This window comes from Varroa destructor, unplaced genomic scaffold, assembly GCF_002443255.2.
Source record: "Varroa destructor unplaced genomic scaffold, Vdes_3.0 BEIS01000001.1, whole genome shotgun sequence".
In the NCBI taxonomy this organism is placed as follows: Eukaryota; Metazoa; Arthropoda; class Arachnida; order Mesostigmata; family Varroidae; genus Varroa; species Varroa destructor.
The window spans coordinates 69,062,127-69,085,205 of NW_019211454.1; the positions used below are offsets into that span (position 1 = coordinate 69,062,127).

General features: G+C 38.1%; 2 protein-coding genes across 3 annotated transcripts in view; both read right to left on the bottom strand.

Moving 5' to 3' along the window:
- Positions 1-8,283: 8,283 nt before the first annotated feature.
- Positions 8,284-15,653, bottom strand: LOC111252426 (uncharacterized). 2 transcript variants are annotated; one of them, XR_002674195.2, is made up of 7 exons: positions 15,467-15,653; positions 15,189-15,292; positions 13,902-13,964; positions 13,279-13,341; positions 13,120-13,173; positions 12,706-12,886; positions 8,284-8,508 (listed from the first exon to the last, which is right to left on the bottom strand). XR_002674195.2 is itself a non-coding variant. In XM_022810311.2 (6 exons), the coding sequence occupies exons 1-6, from the start codon at positions 15,537-15,539 to the stop codon at positions 12,794-12,796; spliced, it is 450 nt and encodes a 149-aa protein (XP_022666046.1). In that variant the 5' UTR covers positions 15,540-15,653; the 3' UTR covers positions 9,115-12,793. The 2 variants fall into 2 exon arrangements, 1 of the variants encoding a protein (XP_022666046.1); XM_022810311.2 differs by lacking the exon at positions 8,284-8,508 and having other exon boundaries at positions 9,115-12,886.
- A 1,290-nt stretch (positions 15,654-16,943) lies between these two features.
- LOC147759027 (uncharacterized) overlaps positions 16,944-23,079 on the bottom strand; it is an 8,364-nt gene continuing 2,228 nt past the window's right edge. The window contains exons 2-9 of the mRNA XM_086985868.1: positions 22,552-22,666; positions 22,193-22,306; positions 21,801-21,906; positions 21,348-21,476; positions 20,651-20,780; positions 19,763-19,898; positions 18,688-18,760; positions 16,944-17,207 (exon numbers count right to left, since the gene is read on the bottom strand). Coding sequence (XP_086841994.1) covers positions 17,097-17,207; positions 18,688-18,760; positions 19,763-19,898; positions 20,651-20,780; positions 21,348-21,476; positions 21,801-21,906; positions 22,193-22,306; positions 22,552-22,666 — 914 coding nt within the window. The 3' untranslated portion in view covers positions 16,944-17,096. The remainder of the gene's footprint in view (positions 17,208-18,687; positions 18,761-19,762; positions 19,899-20,650; positions 20,781-21,347; positions 21,477-21,800; positions 21,907-22,192; positions 22,307-22,551; positions 22,667-23,079) is intronic.

Below are 23,079 nucleotides of genomic sequence, written 5' to 3' on the forward strand. Positions count from 1 at the left end.
ACAAAGTGCGCAAAGAATACCGCCGTGAAGGTAAACACGGTTATAGTACAGACAAAGGAGCTAAATCCACAACGAAAGTTCAAAGAACTGCTTAAGGAAGTAAGCAGAGTAGGATACGGAATTTATAACAGGTAATTAAAGGAGCGCAGCTTGTCTGTATCAGGCGAAGGACGGACTCCTTTAAATAGACGGCTTCTATACTAAAGACTTCTCTCAAAGGTAACTACAGACAACAAAGCACCCAGGTGTAGAGCAAGGACGAGACTTTTTCTGAGACGACAGGAAAAGTGATGGGCAAAACAGGAGAGGGGGTGAACCTTTACCTGTTTCCGGCATATCACTAGGAGAAAGGGTACAATACATGGGAACGTCTAGAAGTCAGGTAACGAAGAAGAAAGTGAGATGGAACATACTGATGTGACAGGTGGAGACTCTACAAAATCGAGCACTGAAGGACGTGCTACAGTGTCTCCTGGGGCTGCATTTACCAGTCTCAGGTTTCTCATGCACTTGTCATAAATAGAAGGCAGTTAAAAGGACAACAGAGAAGAATATATACAACATCTGACCAGCGACCCTCCAGCTATGAAGACTGCTTCGGCAAACTATCAGCTTCGATAAAAACTCGCTGGAGAAGCTGAAGGAACTGAGGAAACAATACGGCAGCACGCGAAAGTCGGTCAGAGTTGAGATTACGAGATTCAAGGTAGTAACTTACTAGCCGGCCGAAGAGAAGGATACCAAAAAAGAGAAGGTGAATGTTGAAGGAAAACGACTATTTCCAGCTGCACACCTTAACAGTGACTAAACAACTAGATGTACCCCTCACTTGCCCGAAGACACTCGTGTAGGAGAACGATAAACTAGAGGTTCGTCCAACCTTGATCTTCAACATTCAGGAACTTACCACATCTACCAGATGCAGCAATCAATTAGATAGTGAACGATAATCACACCTCAGGGGGAAGAAGTGCAAGACAGACAGTTTGCTTGTAGTAATACAAAGACGCTGTGAGAAGTGCCTTCAGTGATTGCAAGAGGTTGACCTGACACATAACAATATGAAAATAATGTTCTGGTAAAACGAAAATAAAGGGTTTTGCTGATTGCAAGTGATTATAAGAATAAGTTGCGACAAGCCTGCCAATAAGAGGGACTGCCATTCTGCGTAGCAACAATACTATCGAAGTAACAAAGGAAGGGGGTAACTATTATTCAGTCCAACATTAAGCGGCCTTCAAATGATTAGCAGTAGATATTCGACTATGTTCAGAAATGAATAACTTAGTTCAATTTTTTGTTCCACTAGGTCATCGCTTACAGACTGTGTTTATTTTGTGCTTTTGCTACACGTAAGTGATATGTTCTAATGATTTAATGCACTTTCGAGTTTCCGGTAAGATCGGTTTTTCCTAAGTAAAGCAGTGAACGTACAATAGGTTTCTTCGAGTAAAAATACAATCAATGTATAGATACTTTGCCGATATTATGGGATGCCTACGAAAACCAGCCACCAGTAATGCTCAGCAAACAATTGATTCAGCGTATTGAAACCGCAGAGAAGTTTATCGAAGGCAATTATTACCCTGGTAAAAACCTCAGCGGTCAGCGATCACTGGTGAGACGTAGTGCTGCTCATATTTCAATTGCCAAAAAATCGTTTATCATGACATCATGCCGTACAGCTCCACTGTCACCCAGGAGTACCATTAATAAGACGTAAATAGACTGAGCGTGTCTGTCCGATGCGAAAGACCCGGGCTGGGTTACAAGAAGTCTTGTGTTCCCTATTACAGCTAGGCGCCAGTCCACATTTGACAAGTTTTTGCTAAAAATTCAGTGTGTGTGTTGCTTCTCGTATTCAGCGGACCCATCGCAAAAGGGCTAAGGAAAAGTTCCACAGTGAAAGTATTTCGAGACGATAGAAGAATCGCTGATTAAGCTAAAAGCTATTTTGCCGATCGAATATGAAAACTGTTTTCAGGACTGGAAAAACGGTGGTAGAAGTGTGTTGAGAAAAGTAATTCGAAATAAACAATTTGAATTAAGACGTCTAAATAAATTCTCATTAATCCGGAATAGACGGCTTCTGCATTTCTGAAAAAAGGTTATCTCACAAAAATTTGAAATTGTGCCAAGACACGCACGTTTATAGCTAATCAGATGCCAAACCGAAACTGTAATCAAAAAAGGGCCGAAACCCCTTGCGACAAGTACGAAAACAAAAAAAGGAAATGCATGCACAACATTATGCTTAGAGTAAGAGTCGATTTCGTGGTCATTCTTAATGCCGTCAAAGATCGCATCAAACCACAGAGGACAGCGGCTATGCTGTCCTCTGTGGTTTAAGACCTAAGCGGGTCGCAAATAGTTACCATGACGACATAGTAGTCAGCAGGGTATTACACCGAGCGGCGATGCTACGTTCTCAGAGATCACCCACAAGGGAACAAATGCGGAGGCGGATTTTCAGAATGCGGTTGGTTCCCCTGCAACAGTGATTTTGCGCGATGTAAATTCATACCTGAACGCTAAGCAGATAGAAAATGAGTTGCGAAACACGCTTGACATCACGTAGGGGATCCAGATTTAATCCGTAGATCTGACAGTAGGAAAGAACGGCGATTGGCAATGCCTCGCCACCATCCCGCGCAGCGTAGTTGTGAAGTTATTGGGGCACAGGAAAGCTCACATTTGGGCCTCCAGCTGTCGTGTGGAGAACTGGGTATCACTTCTCACATGTTTTAGTTGCCGAAAATTCGACAATGTAAGTTTGAATTGAAAATTAAGGAGAAAAGATCTTATAATCCTGACCAAATGGGCTATATGACGAACAATTGTAACGGACCTTTTCACGACTATGGGTGTAATACAGAAGGATATATATCCGATTCGGTGTCCCACCTGAAGTACAAGAAAACAATCGCGACACGAAAAAAACAATACAAGAAATATCAGCACGGCCTACAACTAAACTGGAACAAAAAAAAAAGCTACGAGAGTAACGGCTGGTGGCAACGGGTGGTCGACGAGAGATCTTCTAGGACGGTAAAAGCATTCAAGCTAATATGCAATAATCAGTCCTCCCAACACGAAGTCCGTGAGATGATTTGGATTGATTGAGCCAACTGATTCTCTTTTGTAAGCCCATAATAGTTTTTATGAAGACCCGGGTTCGGGTGATTAATAAATGCAAATAGAAGCACGAAACTTTTTTACTCACTTGACAACTAGGATCGTACTCTAGTACCGTGTCACGTACTATTACTATAAACATTATTATGTTCACTAGAGCTACCACTATCGTTTCTGGAGTGCAATACGGTACATCTTCCCAAAAATGCCAATCAAGCAAACAAAAAGAACGACCTTCGAGTCTTCATTTTGAGTGTGGCTTAACTGTACGTTGTAGCTTTTGAATACGTGTCTTCTCAAGCGAAACAGGACTGCTAATGGTGGGAAATCTGCCCGCAGCCTGTTTATCTGCTGTTTTGAGCTTCATAATTTGTGAATTTATGGCTGCTGCTGCTGCTGCTGCTACAGGCGTGAAAAGAAGGGCCAAATCAGCAACAATCGCAGCAGTAGCAGCAAGGCTAGACGCACAGTGCTGCTATTGTTGACGGTGGTGTCGTTTATGTTCGCGCGGTGCTGTTAAGGCCGACAAAGCAACTACTTCAATGGTATACTTATTTTCAAGTGAGCTGCGAAGACGTACTCACGAAAGCAGCTTAGTAATCGACCATATATCTGATCTGTCTGTCGCTATGAATCGTGAAATCGGGGTACAAAAAAATAAAATATTTGGGAATATTTTTTCTCTTTGGGAAAAGACTCGATAACAAAACTGTAAAACGTTAAAAAAATTCTCCCAGAAAGCAAACAACATCGCTTGAGTCGTCCAAACTATATAAACTATTAGTTCAAGAGACACCCTAACTGCTGCTAGGTGGCAGTTGGGGTATGGAGAAATCTTGCTCGCGCACTTTTCGATTCAATTGACACCCGAATGCGACACGGGAAAATCGCATTAGGCCATTAGTTTTAGCTATGGACTGTCAATCTGATTGGGAATAGACGCAAAAATATTTTCAAGCATCTACAAAAAATGGCAATAAAACTCAGTACGGCTCTTTTCTGCAAGCGTTACGGCTATTAGGGCTGCGTACTATTGAGCCTATTCTATCGTAGGCCATTGCTACCAAATATTTTCCATTCAACTATAATCGCAGCAATATTCGAGAAAGGGATGATGGTCCGTGTGAAAGGACAAGCGGGCTGTGTCAACGGTAATGGTCCTTTGTAAACTTTTTAAGTCGGTCCTCTACAAGGCCCTTTTTGAGAGCGTTGACTCTCATTCGATAGCTATAGACGATCAATTTTTCTAACAGGGTAAAGTAAATTTCTTTAAAGCTATTTAAGTTTTGCAAGCTCAATATCGACTGCGCACTTAACGCAAACCAATGTAATTGTGTTGATATTTTATATAGGACTATCTATGACTCTTGGTCTGCGTTTGAATCCGTCAAGTGGTTAAAAATTTTTTCACAGCATAAAACATTTTTTTGTTATAGTGAATTGTCTTCAGTCACGCGAGTAAAGCCTCGTCAGAATACCCTCCAGCGATTTTCGTTGGTTTCTTGATATATCTTTCCGTGCCAATTCTGTTTGCAAGATTTGGTAGCAGGTGTACCGTTCGAGTTTTCTCGTACTCAGTATTAAAATCAATTTATTGATCAACGAGGATGTTTGTAGGCTTTAAACTACCTACAAATTACCTCATTACAAGCTTACATATGTTTTTTTTTTCTTTATATGAACGGTGATGTTCTCAAAAAAATTAACAACCACTTGAGTTATCATACTAGTGGCGAAACTTTTAAACATGATGTTTCGTTCGCACATCTCAGAGCCAAGCGGGTGCTATGAAGATTTGGGATTAAAATGCATATATTGTGTGTGTATATATACTTTGTCACTTCATCACTACCTGCAGGACTATCGTGTAACGAAAAACAGACATCTTAAATTAACCATGAGAAATATATATATATATATATAGGCCAAATAAAAGACTTGTCCGGTTTGAGAGCCTTTACTTTCTATCTGTACAATACGTTTACCAGTAATACATATATACTGCTTGTATATAAAATTTCTTTATAAAATTAGCTAGCTTTAACTGTATGCTGTGTCATATTTTGAGCAGTAGATCTATATTAATTTGGCCGTGCGCAGAGTCGACGCTATATTCGGTACTTATCACCTACCCTAGTTTTTGAATAAGTAGCATAACAAGAGATCGCCAAATGGATATCGAATAAGCACGTAATATATCCAAGCCATAAAACAATGTACACTAATTGGAATTTTTTCTTCTTTGTTCCTTTAAAGAACACCTCAAAACGAAAAAGATGGCTTTTAATTTAAGAAAAAAAGAACATGATAGTTTTATAATAACAACGAGTCTAACAAGGGAAACACGTCGAGTTGTGTCTGCGGACGTGGCGAAGATACTGTTTATTTAGCCGGTGGAAGGATCACGATATAGGTTGTGGTATATAGGTAACGGATACCGAGTTCGTAGCAGCGTCCGGGACGCTATCCAGTCGGGACAGATGTCCCGATTGGCAACCGGCAAAGCCTAGCACCAACCACAACCGCACCCGATAATCGTTAAGGCCGCCAACTACATACCGGAGCCACTAGCCCCCTTTTCAGAGCCACTGAGAGAGGTTTCGCTTCTCCTCCTTATCTGTAGCTAGGGGTTTCTACTGTCTCTTTCTTCGACCTTCGAAATAGGATCTGCTCAAGCATGGATAGGGGCATACGGTCTGTTTTCCTGTTAGTCTTGGCTGATTTCAGGTCTCCGACGTTCAGGAGAAGCGACAATATCATGGGATGTCAGCGTTTGTGTCGTTGAGTTGTTAAAAGAATAGGCGGCTAGAGTTGGTAAAAGGTGTTACCCACGGTTATGATAGAAAGGAGCGGCATCGAGCAGCAGGACGGAGCGTTGACATCTATTGGACAACATGGATAGCTGTGGGCAGAAGCAATTGTAAGAAGCCTCAGATTGTTATGTCTACACGACTACACAAAAACATTTTTTTTTTGTGTAACGAGCTCAAACAAAGACAGTCATGTGTTCAATCATGTCTCGGCTAGGACGGAAATGCGCCGATTTTTGCAAAGACACCACGACAACTGAGCCGTAGCAAAAATCGTAACAATGTCAGTGAAGAGCGATTCGGGTTTTCCGCTAAACAAGCTAAGTGCTGACAGCAAGCAGTAATATCAACAAAGGTAAAAACGGCAAAAAAGTTAGAGGATGACAGCAGTCTCGAATGGAGACGGGAGTAGTCGGGACGGCGTCGGACGGAAAGAATACAAATGAGGCCGGAAGAGTCAAGTGGAGTAGGGTTAGCAGCGGTAGTGCGGTCTCTCATGGCACGAGGGTTATCCTCCAGTCGATCCGCCTGCTCCAAGCTATTTCAAGCGTAGGGGATGGCCGATCAGGGATATCCTGCCAAGAAGGTAAGTGACTGAAGTGTAGGTAGCCAAATGGCAGCGAACGACAACGAAGTAGAAGCTACTTTCGGAAGGATACAAGTTGCTCCCCGGAGGCCACAACTGATACCGCCTAGCTACCATGACTATGTGAAACTGCTTGCAAGCAATTTAGAGCAAAAGGATTCTCTCGCTACCTTTCGTCCGTCCTCCATTAAGGTTCAGCACGTGTCGCCTACCCCAACGAGCTCGCCTCATCAGCCAACAGAGCTAAGCGCCGAAAGAAGAAAATAAAAGACGCATCTTAAACGGAACAGTTGCCTCCATTTTCTCTCTGGGTTGAATAAATAGTAAGATAATTAGTATCATTTTTCCTAGAAAAAATACGTGCAAAGGGACCTTAGAGCTACTAGCACTTCAATAACAGTACACAGTTCAGCCAAGGCTAGCTAGCAGTAAGCGGGCTTCAAATCAAGAAACTAGTCAATGTCCTTCATCTGGATAAAGCGTATATACTCTCAATGTATATACATGTATATACGTTCAATAATAACAAGTGATCCTTTGTCAGGGCAAAAATGCACTTGGTCGTAATTTTTTTTTTCGTAATTTGGTAATTAGGAAAAAAAATATGGCTAATCCTAGTGCTGATTATTGAAGATAGGGTACTGGCTTCAAGGAGAAAAGTTTCCAGTTGGATTACGCATGGGGTATGTGTAAGCTAACGGGCCCCGTAGGCCGGAAATATACGTAGATACTCATTATTTGTTGTTATGCGATTTACAGTGAAATCTACTTCTAAAAAAGCCTTTTGTTTTTTAGAAGTGATTTGCTGACACGGCCGGGTCATTTCATATTTTAGTTTCAATGTAGTTAGAAAGCATATCTCTGTATTGAGGTATGTACATGCAAATCACTGACTGGGTTCTGCTCGTCTGTTTGTTCTATGCACGTAACAACTTTCAGCTGTTACATTTGTGGAAAGCTTTCCTCAGTCCCACATATAGTCCATACGAACAGTTATGTCTATTAGGAAAACTGTAATCTAGGCACATATAATATGCCTATAGAAGCAGACGTTTCACGCTGATTATTTACCTTATTGCTATGGACGCTGCTCGTTTTACCCTCTAATATTGTGTCAGTTGACACTGATGTATAATGATATAATTTTTTTAAAAATTATCTGTGCTTTATGTGAAAAAATTTCGGTAGCTGTCGAACAAAAAATTGTAACACCGGCTATTGCTATGTTAGGAAATTTCTAGTCATCATTCTGAAACGTCTTCATTCATTCTCTTCTATTGAAACAATATGTCGTTCGACTGTGGTAATTCCAGCTCACACACTATTTTCGAGTTAGCATATTTCATAAAAGCATTGAATGACTCGATAAAAAACACTACATTTTTATATGTCTCATTGCATAATTTAATTATTTTCATCTGTCATTTGTGCATATATTATGTCGATAGGATTAATTAAATAAATATTAGTGAACAAACAGGTTGCTCGTGTTTAGAAATATACAATTTTTCAATTGAAAAATTTGAAAATCGGGTAGACTGGCCAGCTGGGGCGCATGAGGCGGCACAAAACCTGAGGCATATTGCTTTATATCTTGTACAGGTACAGGTACATGTAACCCTAGGCGACAGGGTCAAGTGTTTGACATATGGTCATATGGAAAAGCACACGTTCCCTCAAAACAGATAATGAGGGAACGTGTGTTTTTCACAATAAGCACAACCAGAAAAGGGAAGAAAAACTGACGGCTAATTCGGCAAAATTAACATTTATTTGCTTCTGTTATAAGGGCGTTCTGCTGTTTGCTAAGCTGCCAGTTGTTCATCAGTGATTGCATTAGATAGATACCTATTTACGATTCTATATCTGCGCACCGATATAGTGCACTATTATTAAATACATAATCAACTCTCTCGGTTACTATGTAACCGACATATACCTCGAGACGCTGCGGCGTAGCGAAGTGGGCTCCTTTACCTACAACTCAAAAGACAAACACGTTATACGGTACGAGCGCACCTGCGATGACCATATCCATATATACGAACAATCAATATCGTTTCAAGTGAAAATCAGTCTGTTGAGGAAATCTTCAGCTGCATCTCCGCTGCAGCTTCCTCAATATCAGAATATTTATAAATTAATATATATATATATATATATATAAACTAAAATTGAGACTCAAAACTAGCTCTGGTGCTCTAATAATGGTGGTAGTTGATATACACGATTCTTCTAGAATAACACACAGCAGATACAATAGAGCAGGTTTGGTTAAGGAGCCAGTATCCACTACACTTTCATCCCGTAAAAGCGAAATTTACTGTTTTTTTTTTTTTTTTATTTCTTTCTAAAATTAGTACGTAAATCTTAACGCGAAGCATTAGAATTACACTGAGATATTTGTGACCATAAGGAGTTTTAAAAAACGAAAAATTAGTACGCTAGTTAGATAGATTAATTGGATGTATTATTTGTGAACAAAAAAATCTTCCAAATGCAACTTCGCCTCATAATATCTTTTTCTGATTAAATCTCATGTTCCGACCAAGTGAATTTAAGTTAAGTAACTATTCCAAGCAGTTTTTAGTGAACCATATTTATTGGTGCTTTCAATAACAGCAACAGTTATTGGACGTTTGCGCGCCTTAGTGACGTTGCAATGTTAACGTCTCAACTTGAAAACTATATCCAAAATTAGTACAACATACCAATAATGCCGAGTGCGCAAACTTCACGTCTCCCGTGTCAGCGTTAAAGAAATCGCACAATTATGACCCACTAACGGCTTGCCCAAAAAAACAAACGCCTAACTCTAGGAAGTCCGATTTATGGTGCAGTGATAGCGTACTGCCATACATCATTCGATAATTTAGGTTCGAAACCTGAGCAGGCATACTTCACTTTTGTGCCGGAGGCTAGCGGTTTGAAGTAATGCTTATCGATAGCGCCTCGACACTAGGTTCAGAGACCTGGCCTGACCGTATGGTTCGAAACTGGACTTTTACACTCTTCGACTATTGAGTCGCATTATGCGTACACGAGTACATGAATAGGTAAGCCCTCCATTTCTGCAGATAACGCGTATTAGGGTCTCTACGGTGGCAGATCCTCAAAAGGAACTTACGACGGAATTTAAAGGCGAGATCTTAATAATTCTTTCTTATAGATATGCTAACTTCTAAACTGGCTAAGGCTGTAAATGTGTTCGAAGTATAGTTTGCGGTGTATAATGACAAAAAGTGAGAAAGAAGTGAGAAACTTTTACAGACTGACCCGCATTTTTCGGTCCTAGCCCGTTTCGTCACTACTTAGTATAACTGATCTAACTAGTTTATGTTACTTCCAGCATAATGTTGATTATAGCTCTAGCACGTAGCATCAGTTATCCTACTGCAGTTACGTTGCATGGTATAAGTGGCAACCGTAGAAAATAAGCATGTAGCGGCGCTGCTTTAAATTTCAGGATTGGCAAAAAGTATTTGCTAAGTAAAATAAGTTACTATGAATTATTGACACCAAAGATAGAACCAATAGTTGCTTATCATCAATCAATAGTTGCTTAACTATCATGCCTTTGCATATGTCTGTTGAAGAACGGTTAAAAAAAATCCAGCATTGCCTGCCCCGACTATTCTCTCTAAGGGGTAAGGTTCTTGGTGTACTACCGCAAAGAACCCCAAAATGATCGCCAGGTACTGCAACGTAACAAAAGCTATGCTCTAATTATCCCACTTCCCCATCGAAACGCACCAACAATCGTGTCGTTCTTTCGCGGTTATTGCATAAGCATTGGCCTGGGCATCCTGTGATCAAGTCTTAGCGATTGGTTACATCCAACCCAGCTCCCAGTTCCGTTAAAACACACAGCTATAGTAACCTCAACCTGCAATGTTTCCGGCTAGTTCTTCTATTATTCTTATTATACTGTTATTATACCTGCTTTCCTTATTCAATCAGAATATTACAATGCCTTGTTTCAATGACGAAGTTAGCTCTGTTCCATGAAAGCAATGCTGCATTTTTACTAGACCATTAGCATACTGCTTATATTCTGCTGAAGAAACAATCGACTTTAACTCCAAGAAGCCCAAATATTTTTTCCTTTGTTCAGAGTAAACTTAAAACCTTTCATCGAGACCCTATCTAGCTCTGGCGCCAAAATTCAAATTTACTGATCTACCATTAGCTCGATAGCCTGTTAACACTACTAAATTGAAAAGAATACGCTTTCTTTAATCAGCGGTTGGTACATTTAGTATATGTTAACTATCCGCAGACATGATTTTAGAACATTCAAGGGCACTTTGTAAGCTCTTAAAAATGAGCGACTTCTAGCCATATTTATTTTTTCTGGAACACTAGAATAAAGTGCCAGGGAGCGTGTATCATATTTTGTGTTAGAAAAGCAAAAAAAAGAAAAAGATAATTGAAACAGTGGAGAGAGTCCAGACAAAAGATTTTCGGTACCAGCATTTTTGTATTGAAAAACTGTTTTGGGGACTAGAAAATCCGTCGTATACTTGTATCGAATCTATTGAGAACTACTTCAAAGGGAACAAATGGAATTTGGACGATTGGGACATGTGAAATAAAGGCAAAGCCAAATTATCGGTATATTTCTGAGAGAAGAACCCGCTTGCCTTGCTGGACATCATCCTGTCCTAATTAATCGGTATTACGTAAAATCGAGTTTAATTTATACCGCAAATTGTACATTCTTGCTGTCTCTTTTTTGAGATCCTGCTAACTTTTTATTGTGTCACCACTATCCAGTTATAGTGATTCTATTTCTCTGATTCTGTCTACCTATTACATCGTTCTCGTAATTCTGTCCCCTTGAAGCCTTTCAATTTGTTGTTATTCATTACCCCGTTATTCTAATTTATTAACTTTTCTTATTTGAATAACTTTGTAATCTCGTTACAACTTTTAACTGCCAACGTAAACTTTAACAGATTGATATCCAACTAAAAATATAGACAAAATTGATCCCAATTTAAAACCATGCCTAACTGCAACCTTTTATCCTGTAACATTTATGTTCGCTTTCTTGTGGAAACGTCCTCGTAACCTCGATACTCTGTTGCATTTATCCCGTTTTATCATTTTATTTATTTAGACTATTCCCCAATGTTCATATCGAAATATTTGATCGATTTTATATAAAAAAAATACTAACTTCTAAGCCGCACATACGAGAATCTGAAAAGAATGTCAGTACTTAATTAAAAGCTCTGTAATCAACAGTTATCTAATACTGCACAAAGTAAACGTGCCCATTCCTGTACTTTGGGTTGGCGCTAAGATGGTAACACCGTGGTTATAAGATCTTCTCTCTTATCGCTCTGTGATTGTTTCGGCGAAAGGATTCGGAGATTTCTTTCGGAAAACAAGTGGCCGTATCGCCACGGCGTGCATAAAGAGTTCAATCCTCCAGGCCGTGTTAGCATATCAGAGAATTTAAGTCAAGTGGGTAGGCACCTGGTGTCCAATATTTCACAACTAATTTCTAGACAGAAATAATTATTAAGTAGAGAAAAAAATATTCCACCAAAGGCCGTATTAGAGAACGCCGAGTTGAAGATTAGCTAAGCTTCAACTGGACGGATTGCGTCACTTTTTGCTGACCATATACAAGAGAGGAAAAATGCTCGCCGTAAACAACTTAACCTGACTCAAAGAGGCAAAGAACGAACGTCAACATGCCGATGGAAATTCTGGTCGAACTCGCGAAGAAGCATAAGTATAGGAAAAGGTACCTTTACTGCTTGTTTTTTACTGCTACTGCTCTACAGTCGTTCTGTTTTATAAAGGTAGATAAGATTCAAAGGCAAGCTTCTTCCATCTTGCGTTTCGTATCAATGTCACTGAAAGACGTCCACTGCCTTCGAAACAAGTACGGAGCTATAACATAAACGATGTCGTCATGTACGAAAGAAAATTGTTACAATTATCAATTATTAATTACAAGTATCTAAAAATCATTCCACATCATCGTACGCATCAAAGCTAATCATCGTTCTGTAACTTCTACCAGAAATATCTTGAACGCACCATAGTTTCAGGGACACATCTCGAATACAATCTGATCGATGTCGATTTACCTACACTTTATATTTCTAGCCGACTGAAAAAATGCTCATGCTGCTTTTAAACGGATTTGAAATTTACCGCGCGATCAGGTACTTCCAATCGAATATTGAAGGTATAGAAGGCTTCTAATTGGGTCTGCATTAGGCATTTTGTGACCGAATCTCGCCTATTCCGTGGGAACTCCCAGAATCCTCATCACCCATACACCGGTAGCAATGCCCAAGCTTTTATCCAGTGGAATGTGCTCCAAGATACAGTCCTAGTAGACATTGAAAAAAAAAAAAGTCCATGTTGACAAGTGTTTCTAATGAGACTTCTGGCGCTTATTGGCATTTCTAGAATAGTTTTGCACTCGTCCTCGAAGATGTGTCAAATAGTACCAATGCAAAAGCACATTCACAAAAATTTCACCGTTATGATCTTATCAAAAATTGCACAAGATATATAATATATAAGCTAATAGCTAATACTACGTATGTATAGTTTACTCACGCTGATATCATTAGCGAGTTTTTCGGGATCGTGTTGGATTTCCGGTCTCGATTTCTAAAACAAAATATGCTAATTAAACTAGCATTTCCATTTTATAAAATGCAACTGTTATAATACCCTCCCGGAAGGTGAATATTACTTACACATATGACAACTTACGCAGAAATTTATAAGATGAGGTTGGGTGCATTTAATGATCTCCTGACGGTATTTGTTTTGGTCCTAGAAAGTAAAAGCATAAATTGATTTGTTTTTAAGCAGGAAGGACCAAGTTATATTCGTTAGCGCCAATAGCTTTTCCAAGTACCTATGTAGCAGCTCTCCGCTGCTTTGCTCGTCATCCCATGAATGACTGGTACACTCAGTCATCCCGAGTCTCCAAACACAGAGAGAATGCGAAGCCATAAAAACTAGTTTAAAAACTTACGCCGATTTACCTTTTTAGGCTCTTAGGATGCGTGGATAAATGCGTTCTCAATGACAAAGTACATCTCATTTAACATAAATTCAGTGAACAAAATATGAATGCATGCTAGACCTACGAAGACCTAGGCGTAAAACAGCTAGCTGGATAAGTTAAATTAACTAGTGTAAATAACGTGTCGCAGGCATGACATGATGTCGAACCTATCGTAATGTTACACATATATATATGAGCGTAGATTTGACAATGCTTAATTTTAAGAAGGCAGATTTTCACCTAACAAACAACAGTTGCTTAGAAAGACTGGATGTACTCTCCGTATTAAGAATATGGCCTACAAAATAAGATAGTTACTTACCCCAGCTAACGATTCAAGGCTGTCATGACATTTGGCGTAGTCATCGCATATAATTCTGAGAGCCTGATAAAGTGGAATTTAATTTAAAATTTACAATCCAGTTAAATAGCCTAATATTTTGTAAGTATTCCATATATATATATATATATATATACGTTGTTATATACTACTTTAGCATTTTCTATAACATATTTCTTCACCTATATGAAAAAGATAATAATTTATATATAAAAAATAATAATAATAATAATTTTATCGCAACAACAGTCAATAACTGTCCTACACAAAATACATATTTATCAAACATAGTAAACGTGCTCATCTAAGCCTGAACCCAAGCGTTTAAAGATTAGCCATGCTTTCGTGTATTACTTCAGTCTATTCATGATGATCTTACTATCCAGCTGCTATTACGAAGAGTGGGTGGCCGATTTCTGGGTACGTTCACCAGGATAAAAAGCATCTCTAAAAACCGCAAAAAACCACTAAGTCAATGTACATAACGGCAAGCAATGACAAACGCCCATCGCCACCCTAGTCTCTTGAAACAAAAATGCCAGTTGTAGTCAAAAGGCCTGGCTTTCGATATCGCTCAGCTATACCGAACTTTTACCATTGAACGCGATTGTACAAATGTTCAATTGTATTTTATGTAGACCAGTTAAAGCTAATATTTGACATGTTAGGCGTAACTATACATGATACGCACTCGACCTAAATTTACGCACGTTTTCATCTACTTTATCATCTAGACCTTCATTTATGAATGTGTTAGGGGAAGGCAATGACCACATATCGAAGTTCAAAAACTACAATTAGCTAGCGAATTCAGTTCTTTATGGCTAGCTAAAATTTAAAGCTAAAAGCCCCCTTTTTAGATAGATGTTTATGAAATCCTAGTGCCGCCCCCGTAGAAATACAAAGCATTTGTCTGGGTCGTATTTTCAGTTCACCGTTGTCGATATAGCGGAGAAAAAATGGGCGTTTGGCTAAGCATTAATGAAACCTATATCGTACACACATTTTCTACATTGGCCCCACCCCAGGAAGGAAGAATTCTCATATAGCCTGGGAACAAGCAAGTTGTCAAGATTTCCTTCCTCGCTAGATGGTCCTAATTTTACTAAAAATAGACAAGGAAGATAGTGAGAGATATTTCCATTTCGTGTGTCAAACAAAAATCATTATACGCTAGAAAATTCGTTTGTTCGACCACAAGACATGCCTGATTTTCGATCAAGCACACAAGTAACTCTATACGTATCATAGCAGCGGAAGCGAGATAACCTCTCCAATGACGTTTATGGGCACGGGGTACTTGTCGAGAAGATGCATGCATTTCTTCATAATTCGCTCTGCAATCGGCTGCGCCTCCTTCATAACGGCGTCATCTAAAGCGAAAACAACAACAGGAAGTGCATTCGATATTTCAGTAGCTGAAGTGATGTTTCAAAACTACGTTAGGAAACGTATAATTGTGCAAGACCGCACGTCAGTGATACAAATTGCCCCTATGTTTCGAGTTCTACGTCTGGTATCGCTGTTAGATATCTCGTTAAACTTACCTGGACGCTTTTTGCACTCCTCGTCCCCAGAGGCGGTACTGATTATGCTTAGAACGAGTATGATCACTCTCATAATGAATCTAAAGCCGAAGAAACTTTCAAAATCTTACAACTACTGCCTAATGCACAACAATCTTTACCGACCCACTTCGCTGGCCTTTTGGGACACATCATCAGGTTGGCATAACCTCCTAATCGGGCATTTATAGTCGACTCCTTGATGGAGGAAATTACGTTCACTCTATTTTGCGTGGAATCTATCCAAAAGTCATTGCTGTTGCTGACCGGCCAACTGAGCAGCTGTGTAACATTTTCCAATCCATAAATCAGATCGATTTCTTTCAGAAATGATGATAATAATAATGAATAGGTAACAGCGTTAGTGGGTTCCAACACTGGCACCAGCTGGACAACTGAGTTCACTCGAGAAAACCGTGTCTGTCTGTGTGATCAGCTCTATAACTGATATAAGTAGCTTACTTCTTACGCCCGTATGCACACTTTCTGTATACATACGGCTTTTTCTTTTCATTGAAGGCCGTTTTCTCATGAAGGTAGAAAGCAATTATAATAGAATATATTGAATTGTTGTTCTTAAAACACTATACGGATATGCGTGTCGGTCTATATAGCTCAGACTTGTAATAAATTTTTCCTAATGTCTTTTACAAACAAAAAGGAGAAAGTGCTTATCTACAGATGGTTTGTGGAGAAAAGGCACGCTAGTTTTGTAAATGCTAAATGACAAATCCGAAGATGCACTTGAAGGGTAATAAGTACGAAACTAATTACTAATAATATGGATCTCTTTATCTGATTCATTTAGCACGCATTTACCACAAACGGATAAAAGGACAAAAATGTTATTTAATTTGAACCGTCGTCTAATTTAGGTTCACTTTGGTAGTGTCCTAAATTTTTCGGACGCCCTTAATTGCCAAAGGCTACCTGAAATGTAACACTCGCTCGACCAAAGCTCTAGTTGTGGTAGACGTGACCAATCGTGGCTTTTTGGTAATAAACCACATTGCCGACAGATTGATGAGCCCGAAGAATTCTGTTTAGGCCCATTGTTGCTTGTAGGTTTACATGAGACTATGCGCGAAAAGCACTGCCATCAAATCCATTGTCGAACTTGCCCCTTTTAAACATATGTGACCCCTCCTCTACCTACCAGCTTTTGTCCTCACCACTAGGGCACGATTCCTTTTTAGGACATCTAATGCCAATTTGTTGTCGTTGTTTTATGTTACTTCTAAATGTAAGTCCTGCGAGGAAGCCCATGAATCTAAATTTTTCTGGGGTTCAAACACGTAAATTACCTATCATCGTCTACGTATACAGGATTATTTTTTCAAAGTATCTTTTTTACTTTTTACTGCATAAAAACATACCTTAATATATGCTTTCACTTTCGGCTGATTGAATCATAAAAAAGTATTGCTCTTTACAAATGAAAAGTGTTTTTTTGTCGTTCATAGATAAGATTTTATTTTGTTACATGTTCAATAAATTTAATTAATTACACAACTTGCTATAAAGCTATGTCCCGAACATGCGTCTTGCCATGATGTTTGGGTCTGTTAATTGTTTTACACATTTTTTTTTCATCATATATCATCAGATATCTTTAATCCTGATTATGTGTTTGAATATATTTAAGTAGAGCGAATAGCATTGTTGCAGAAATTCCTAGCCACATTGAAACGTGACCTGAAAGCAGGGTAAACATGTCGGAACCCTGGAAAAAGCACGAAACGGTAACTCGAATTAACGACAAATGATGGCTAGCTAATCTTCATCTTCTATCGAAATTCGACATTGAATGATATTTCCTATATGGTTTTTATTTATACGTCAAGTACTACACATTTGTTATTTGTAATTTACTCTCAATAGCATAGACATTATTAAACGTTTGAGAGGTATCGGCTCGAAAAATGTTCAGCTCCTTCAATAAACGTCTCTCTCTCTCTCTCTCTCTCTCTCTCTCTCTCTCTCTATATATATATATATATATATATATATATATATATATATATATATATAGAGAGAGAGAGAGAGAGAGAGAGAGAGAGAGAGAGACTCGTTTTTTGCTCTTTCTATATCAGTATCGTTCACAGTCAATTGCTATCTGATTCTCCACGTTTCATTAATATTTCAGACACGATATCTTACTTTCGAGTATTTTTCTTTCCTAGAATATCCCGCTCTTGACCCATTGTTGGAATCTTGGGCAAAAGTTAGTTGTCCGTAATAGGGTAATTTTCCTAATGGCTGAACAATTACTGTGTGGAAACTGGTTTGCTTTTTGACAATATGAAGGAAGCTATGTTGATACGATGTAATTTTCTTAGTGTTTCAACCAGTGATTCTACATACGACAAAGCCCATAGATTACGTACAGTATTATTTATATTGCAATGCCGAACTCCAGTATTAGTTCATCCTACCTTTAAGATTATATTATACATCAATAATTACCATTCTTTTATATTTCTATTTGTTCGTTTGGTGATAGCTAAGTGCTAGGTGCCGTTGACAAACTCAGTTGCTGCTTTAACATTCATTCGCCATTCGTTTTTTTTTTTTAAATTACATAGTTTCACCGGGATTTTGAACCCTAAAGATAAGCATGTCAGGTAACAAAAAAAACTGAATTTTCTAAACATTTGATCACAAATGTAGTTCGGGACTCTTTTTTCAGAGATCAACGTATTTGATAATTGGACACATTTTTGTTTAGTATCATCAAATGAAGTAACGTTTCGGTATTCCGAAAATTTAAATTGTGAAAATACGATATATGGAGAATTTCTATATGGGAAATTTGCTCGAACCGCGACGGCATCACGCTCCGTTTTCTTGCATCCGCTGACCATTGCAATATTATGCTAGCGTTCAGAAGCTCCGCAAAACAAACCAATCAAAAATGGTTTTTCATGTAAATGCGAAGGGTTGTCAACAACGAGAAGATCAACGGGACCCGACGTGATAGTCACTGTAATTATTGAAGAAGCTTGAATGTACAACTAGTTCTATGTCAGGATAAAAATATAAGCGCATCTCAAAAGATTGCTTTCCATCATATATCTAAAAATATATTATAACTGAAAAATGCCAAAACGATTCGTTCGTAATAGAATAAAATAATAAACTGTTTAGTGTTATGATAAACATTAAAACAATCGATTCGAAGTAACAAGGAATCGTTTTGATACCGTTATTCGTGGAATATTCGAAATTAACTCATTTCGTGTCGATCCCATTCGGACATTCACGGTGGTTTCCTCGCTTCGAAAACACGTTAGTACAGTCATTAGATCGAAATCGTCACATTAGTATGCGTCATAATTTCCAAAATCGTGATAAATAACTGAGGCTTGTTTTAGGTCGTATAGACGCTCAGAAGTAGATTACTGATCAATTTCGCTAGGGGTAAAAGGCAACATTGAAAAGATATGTATGTTCAACCAGCTTTAAAAAAGAACGAAATTGATATATATATATATATATATATATATATATATATATATATATATATATATATATATGCTAAATAAGACGTTTAATTACATCGTTCCGATCAGAAATCTGTGATGAATTAAGTGTAACTTTAGCCGTGAGTTAAGGTTACAAGGAGTCATCGGTTTAACGAAGCACAGTAGAAGGAAACTCAACGTCTTTTGTGTTACGAGGGCTGAGAGAAGGCGAATGAAGGAGCGGCTTCACAGAGTTACCTAATATTTATCATCTCGTGGCTTTGGGGATCAGTAAGGCGAAAGCAGATATTGGCTAACAAATAATCGGTTTGCTCGTTATTTTAGAAACTTGCATGAGGAAAAGACCTCGACTTGAAAAAGTAACTTCAGTTCTGGCATCCTATCGTAGCATTAATATACATTTCACTGGACTAGCCAAGAAATCGGTCCTGGGAAAAAGTCGGGTGACTGGCTTTTAACAAGTGAGAGTGTTGGTGCTCACTATGGCGCTTGTAGACCATTGAGGTGACCTACGATAGTGCGCATTATGAAGTTTTTCATATACTATTTATTACAACAACAAAAAAGGGTTCGATATATCACATACGCCCATATTTACACGAGGTCAAACTATCCGTTAATCTATTAAACCCATGTGGGGTACGATAATTTTAATTACAGCTTTTTTTTATGGCTCAGCATCTGATGGGACTCATTATCATGCACATTTCGAATGACAGTCACATTCTTAAAGCGAAATTATGCATTTTTTATACTTTTGTCTCACCAAGTATATCCGTACCTTGATACTCACTCGTTTCGCAAGTACTTGTTGATATTCCCTATAGTAAAACTAAGAGTGCTATAGCGAATCTCGTAACAGGCTCCCCTACAGACATACTGACACCATGGCAACCATCCATGGGATTTCATTTCTTGAATACACCGTACTGGAATATATAGAATCATACTTTATTACGACATGTAGCTTAATTAATCATTGGATTTTAACAGCACATGGGTATGCGTTGCTTTTACATCGACTTAAATGCACATATGTTGGCTGAATTTTATAGCTTTGATAACTTCAATTGACTTATAAGCTTCTTTCAACTTAGCAATTTGTATTTACGCAAATCGTATTAATTAAAAGACGATTTAATTATTAACATTACAATAAAAAGGGTGACTTTGAATTTGTGGCCCTCCTTAGAAGCTGTTTCATCAATAAAAAAAGCGAAAAGATAAAGCGACCGATAACGAATTTTTGTATACGGTAATCTCTGTTTGTACACGAAAAGCTATTGGATACGGTAGCGTGTGCATGAATGCCAAAGTTTTTTTTTTATGGACGGCTAAATGGCTGCTTATTTTTACTGTCTAATATTATAAAAAACAATACAGAATTTTATGCTGATCTAATAACACATCGGGAAGAGTCCTTGCAAAATTTCAATATTACTATTTTCGATTCAGCGTATTTGGAGGATTAGCCTATGGCATCTGTAAGAAGCACGCAGTCCGCCATTATATTCCCTTAGGGTTTGTACGGAACGTGCCGAATAAGCGTGCGTGTAAGTACCACTACGATTAGAATGAAAATGATTTCTTAACTAAGTTATAGAACGAAATAACTTCAACGTAGTACAAAAGGCTAAACCAGGATGGCTTATGTATCTTAGAAAATAGAATTGAAACGTACAATGTGAGAGATATTCGCGTAGACTCCCGTTAAGCCGATCGCGAGCCCCGTATAGCTTTGAAAAACAATTACATGTATTTTCCCACTTCGTTGATAGACATCGCTCACTGCACTCCTCTGCTTGAATCCCCTACGCGAAAAAGATAAAAAAAAAAAAAAGGAAAAGGTAATAATAATAAAAGGCATACGATTTGATTCTGAAGTGAGTGAATCTAGCACGGTTCCTCTTGAAATGCCGGTGTAGGATTCAGTGTAGGATTAAGATATTTATTTGATGATTCCTCGAGCGGAAAAATGAGATATTTATTTCAGGGTTCCTAGACGAAACACTGTCAGCAATTAGCTGCGCCATTACTAATAAAACAGGTTTTATTGATATATTTGATAACCATTGAGGGACAGTGGTCATTATATGTAGTTGAAGTAGCTGCGAGTTCAAAAGTATTTAGACGTCATATTTAACTAGTCCATAACAGCCTCATAAATAGCAATATCGGCTCGCAGCAAATTTTTACCATAATAGAAACAGTACTATACATGATATTAAGCTAAAGTATTTTTTTAATAAATCTAAAATCATAAGCAAACGCCATACGCAATTATTACAGACATTTCAGGTGCCTATTCAGGACAAGTTGGCGGCTTGCAATTAATTAAAGTAAGAGTAAGTATAACATATCAATTCAAATAAGCTTACTTCATCGGTATAGTTCATCCGATTGGATATTTCAATATAGTCGCCACACTGCGTTTCGTATGGTGCGTCTTCATGGGTCTTCTCGTATGGTGCGTGTAATGTCTTCTCGCCTGCAGCAATCATATAAACCTGTAGGACACAAATTACAAAATGGATTTTTTATATATACTTGATAACTAAATAATGATCATATAATAAGGTTGTTTTAAATAATAATAACAAAAATCTAGAATGGCAAACATTTATCAGACTCCCGTTTGAAATAAGATTTACGATGATATAGCTGCTTTTATCTTACATTATTTTGCAACAGGAGCATTATTCCTTTAGGCGCTAGTCTAACCTAATTAACCTAAGGATCGTCTAAACAAAAATATATATATTAAACAATATTATTGAGTTAAAATGGGTGTTATTATTACAGTTATAAGTAACGTTTTATACCTAACTTACTTTTCCAGATCGTAACATAAATGTATTTGGCATCCCTGAAGTAAACGTGTTTCGTTGATGAAGAAAGCCTGATAGCGCGATATCTGTTCCAGGAGCTGTCAGCAGTCTGTTGGCGAAAAATCGATAAATTTTCTGTGGTCTTTAATGCCATTTCATCTATTTTTAAAGATTAAAAATATTTAAAAAAAAAAAAGAAAAATTATATTTTTTGACTCCAGACGAAGCTCTAAATATATCGAGGTGATCTAAGGAGTGTGATTATTGTCCTGGTTAAATATTTTTCTCATGTGCATGGAAGTATACAGTATTTTGCGCTTCGGAGTCTAAGCAGTGTATAAACGTTAATGTATTTCCTCTATCTAGGGTATTTGGTCACCCTGATATATGTATACCTGACGTTGACTCTATACTTCCATGGCTCCTGGCAAGACGGATATTCCTTGAGAGACGCTGGGTCAAATGTGTAACACACCCCAGTTTTCAGGTAAGTATACTGCAGTTTCCAGCTAGAGTCGGTGATGATAAAAACAGAACAATAATGGAGTATTTCATCACAGCGGAACTCAAAACTAAAAATTTTACTATTCACTACTTCCTTTCAGAGGTCCATTGTTGGATTCTACAATTTCTAAAACAGATCTGATGGAAATCAATGGTTAATAGAAACGTTGGTTTGTCTTATTTGAAGCATAACTATGTCAAAATGAGCGAACTATTTATACCACGCGGAGTGGATATGGATACTAGTTACCTGTTAAGGCTATCAGCCGGCTGACATGTATAGTCGCTATACTTAAGGCGGCACTCAAGCACCAATTCGGACAAAGGATAGCTGTATTTTATAAGTTTTTTTTTGTTAAAATTAACTTATTGAACAGGATTGCTTCAGGATCGCTGGCTTCACACTCGCTCCCATTGTACTCCCAACAAATTCGTGAAAAGTTAATTCTGGAACAAAAACAGGAATATAAATAGTGCTTACATACAGTAAGTACAAGCTCTTACCGCACTTCACGCACACTGAATTGCAGCAACGTAGAATGATTCATCATTTTACTAAATCTCGTCTTTAATGTCAGAATGATATGTGCTTTGATCTTGTAATTTATCTTTAAGAAAAAATCTAATAAACTGTACGGCCTATCCTGACTTTCGACTCCCTAGACAGGGGTTCTCTCAATTGTGTGTCACAAAAAACTATTGAATTAATCCCCTAATCAGCTGACTGAGAATCTATGTTTAAGCTAAAATATTCTAGAAGGAGTAGAACACATTGCAT

Coding starts and splice junctions, on each gene's coding strand:
- LOC111252426 (XM_022810311.2), bottom strand. CDS start 15,539: ATGAGAGTGATCATACTCGTTCTAAGCATAATCAGTACCGCCTCTGGG. Junction 15,293..15,466: donor GGAGTGCAAAAAGCGTCCAG/GTAAGTTTAACG, acceptor TTTTCGCTTTAG/ATGACGCCGTTATGAAGGAG. Junction 12,887..13,119: donor AACTCGCTAATGATATCAGC/GTGAGTAAACTA, acceptor AATGTCTACTAG/GACTGTATCTTGGAGCACAT.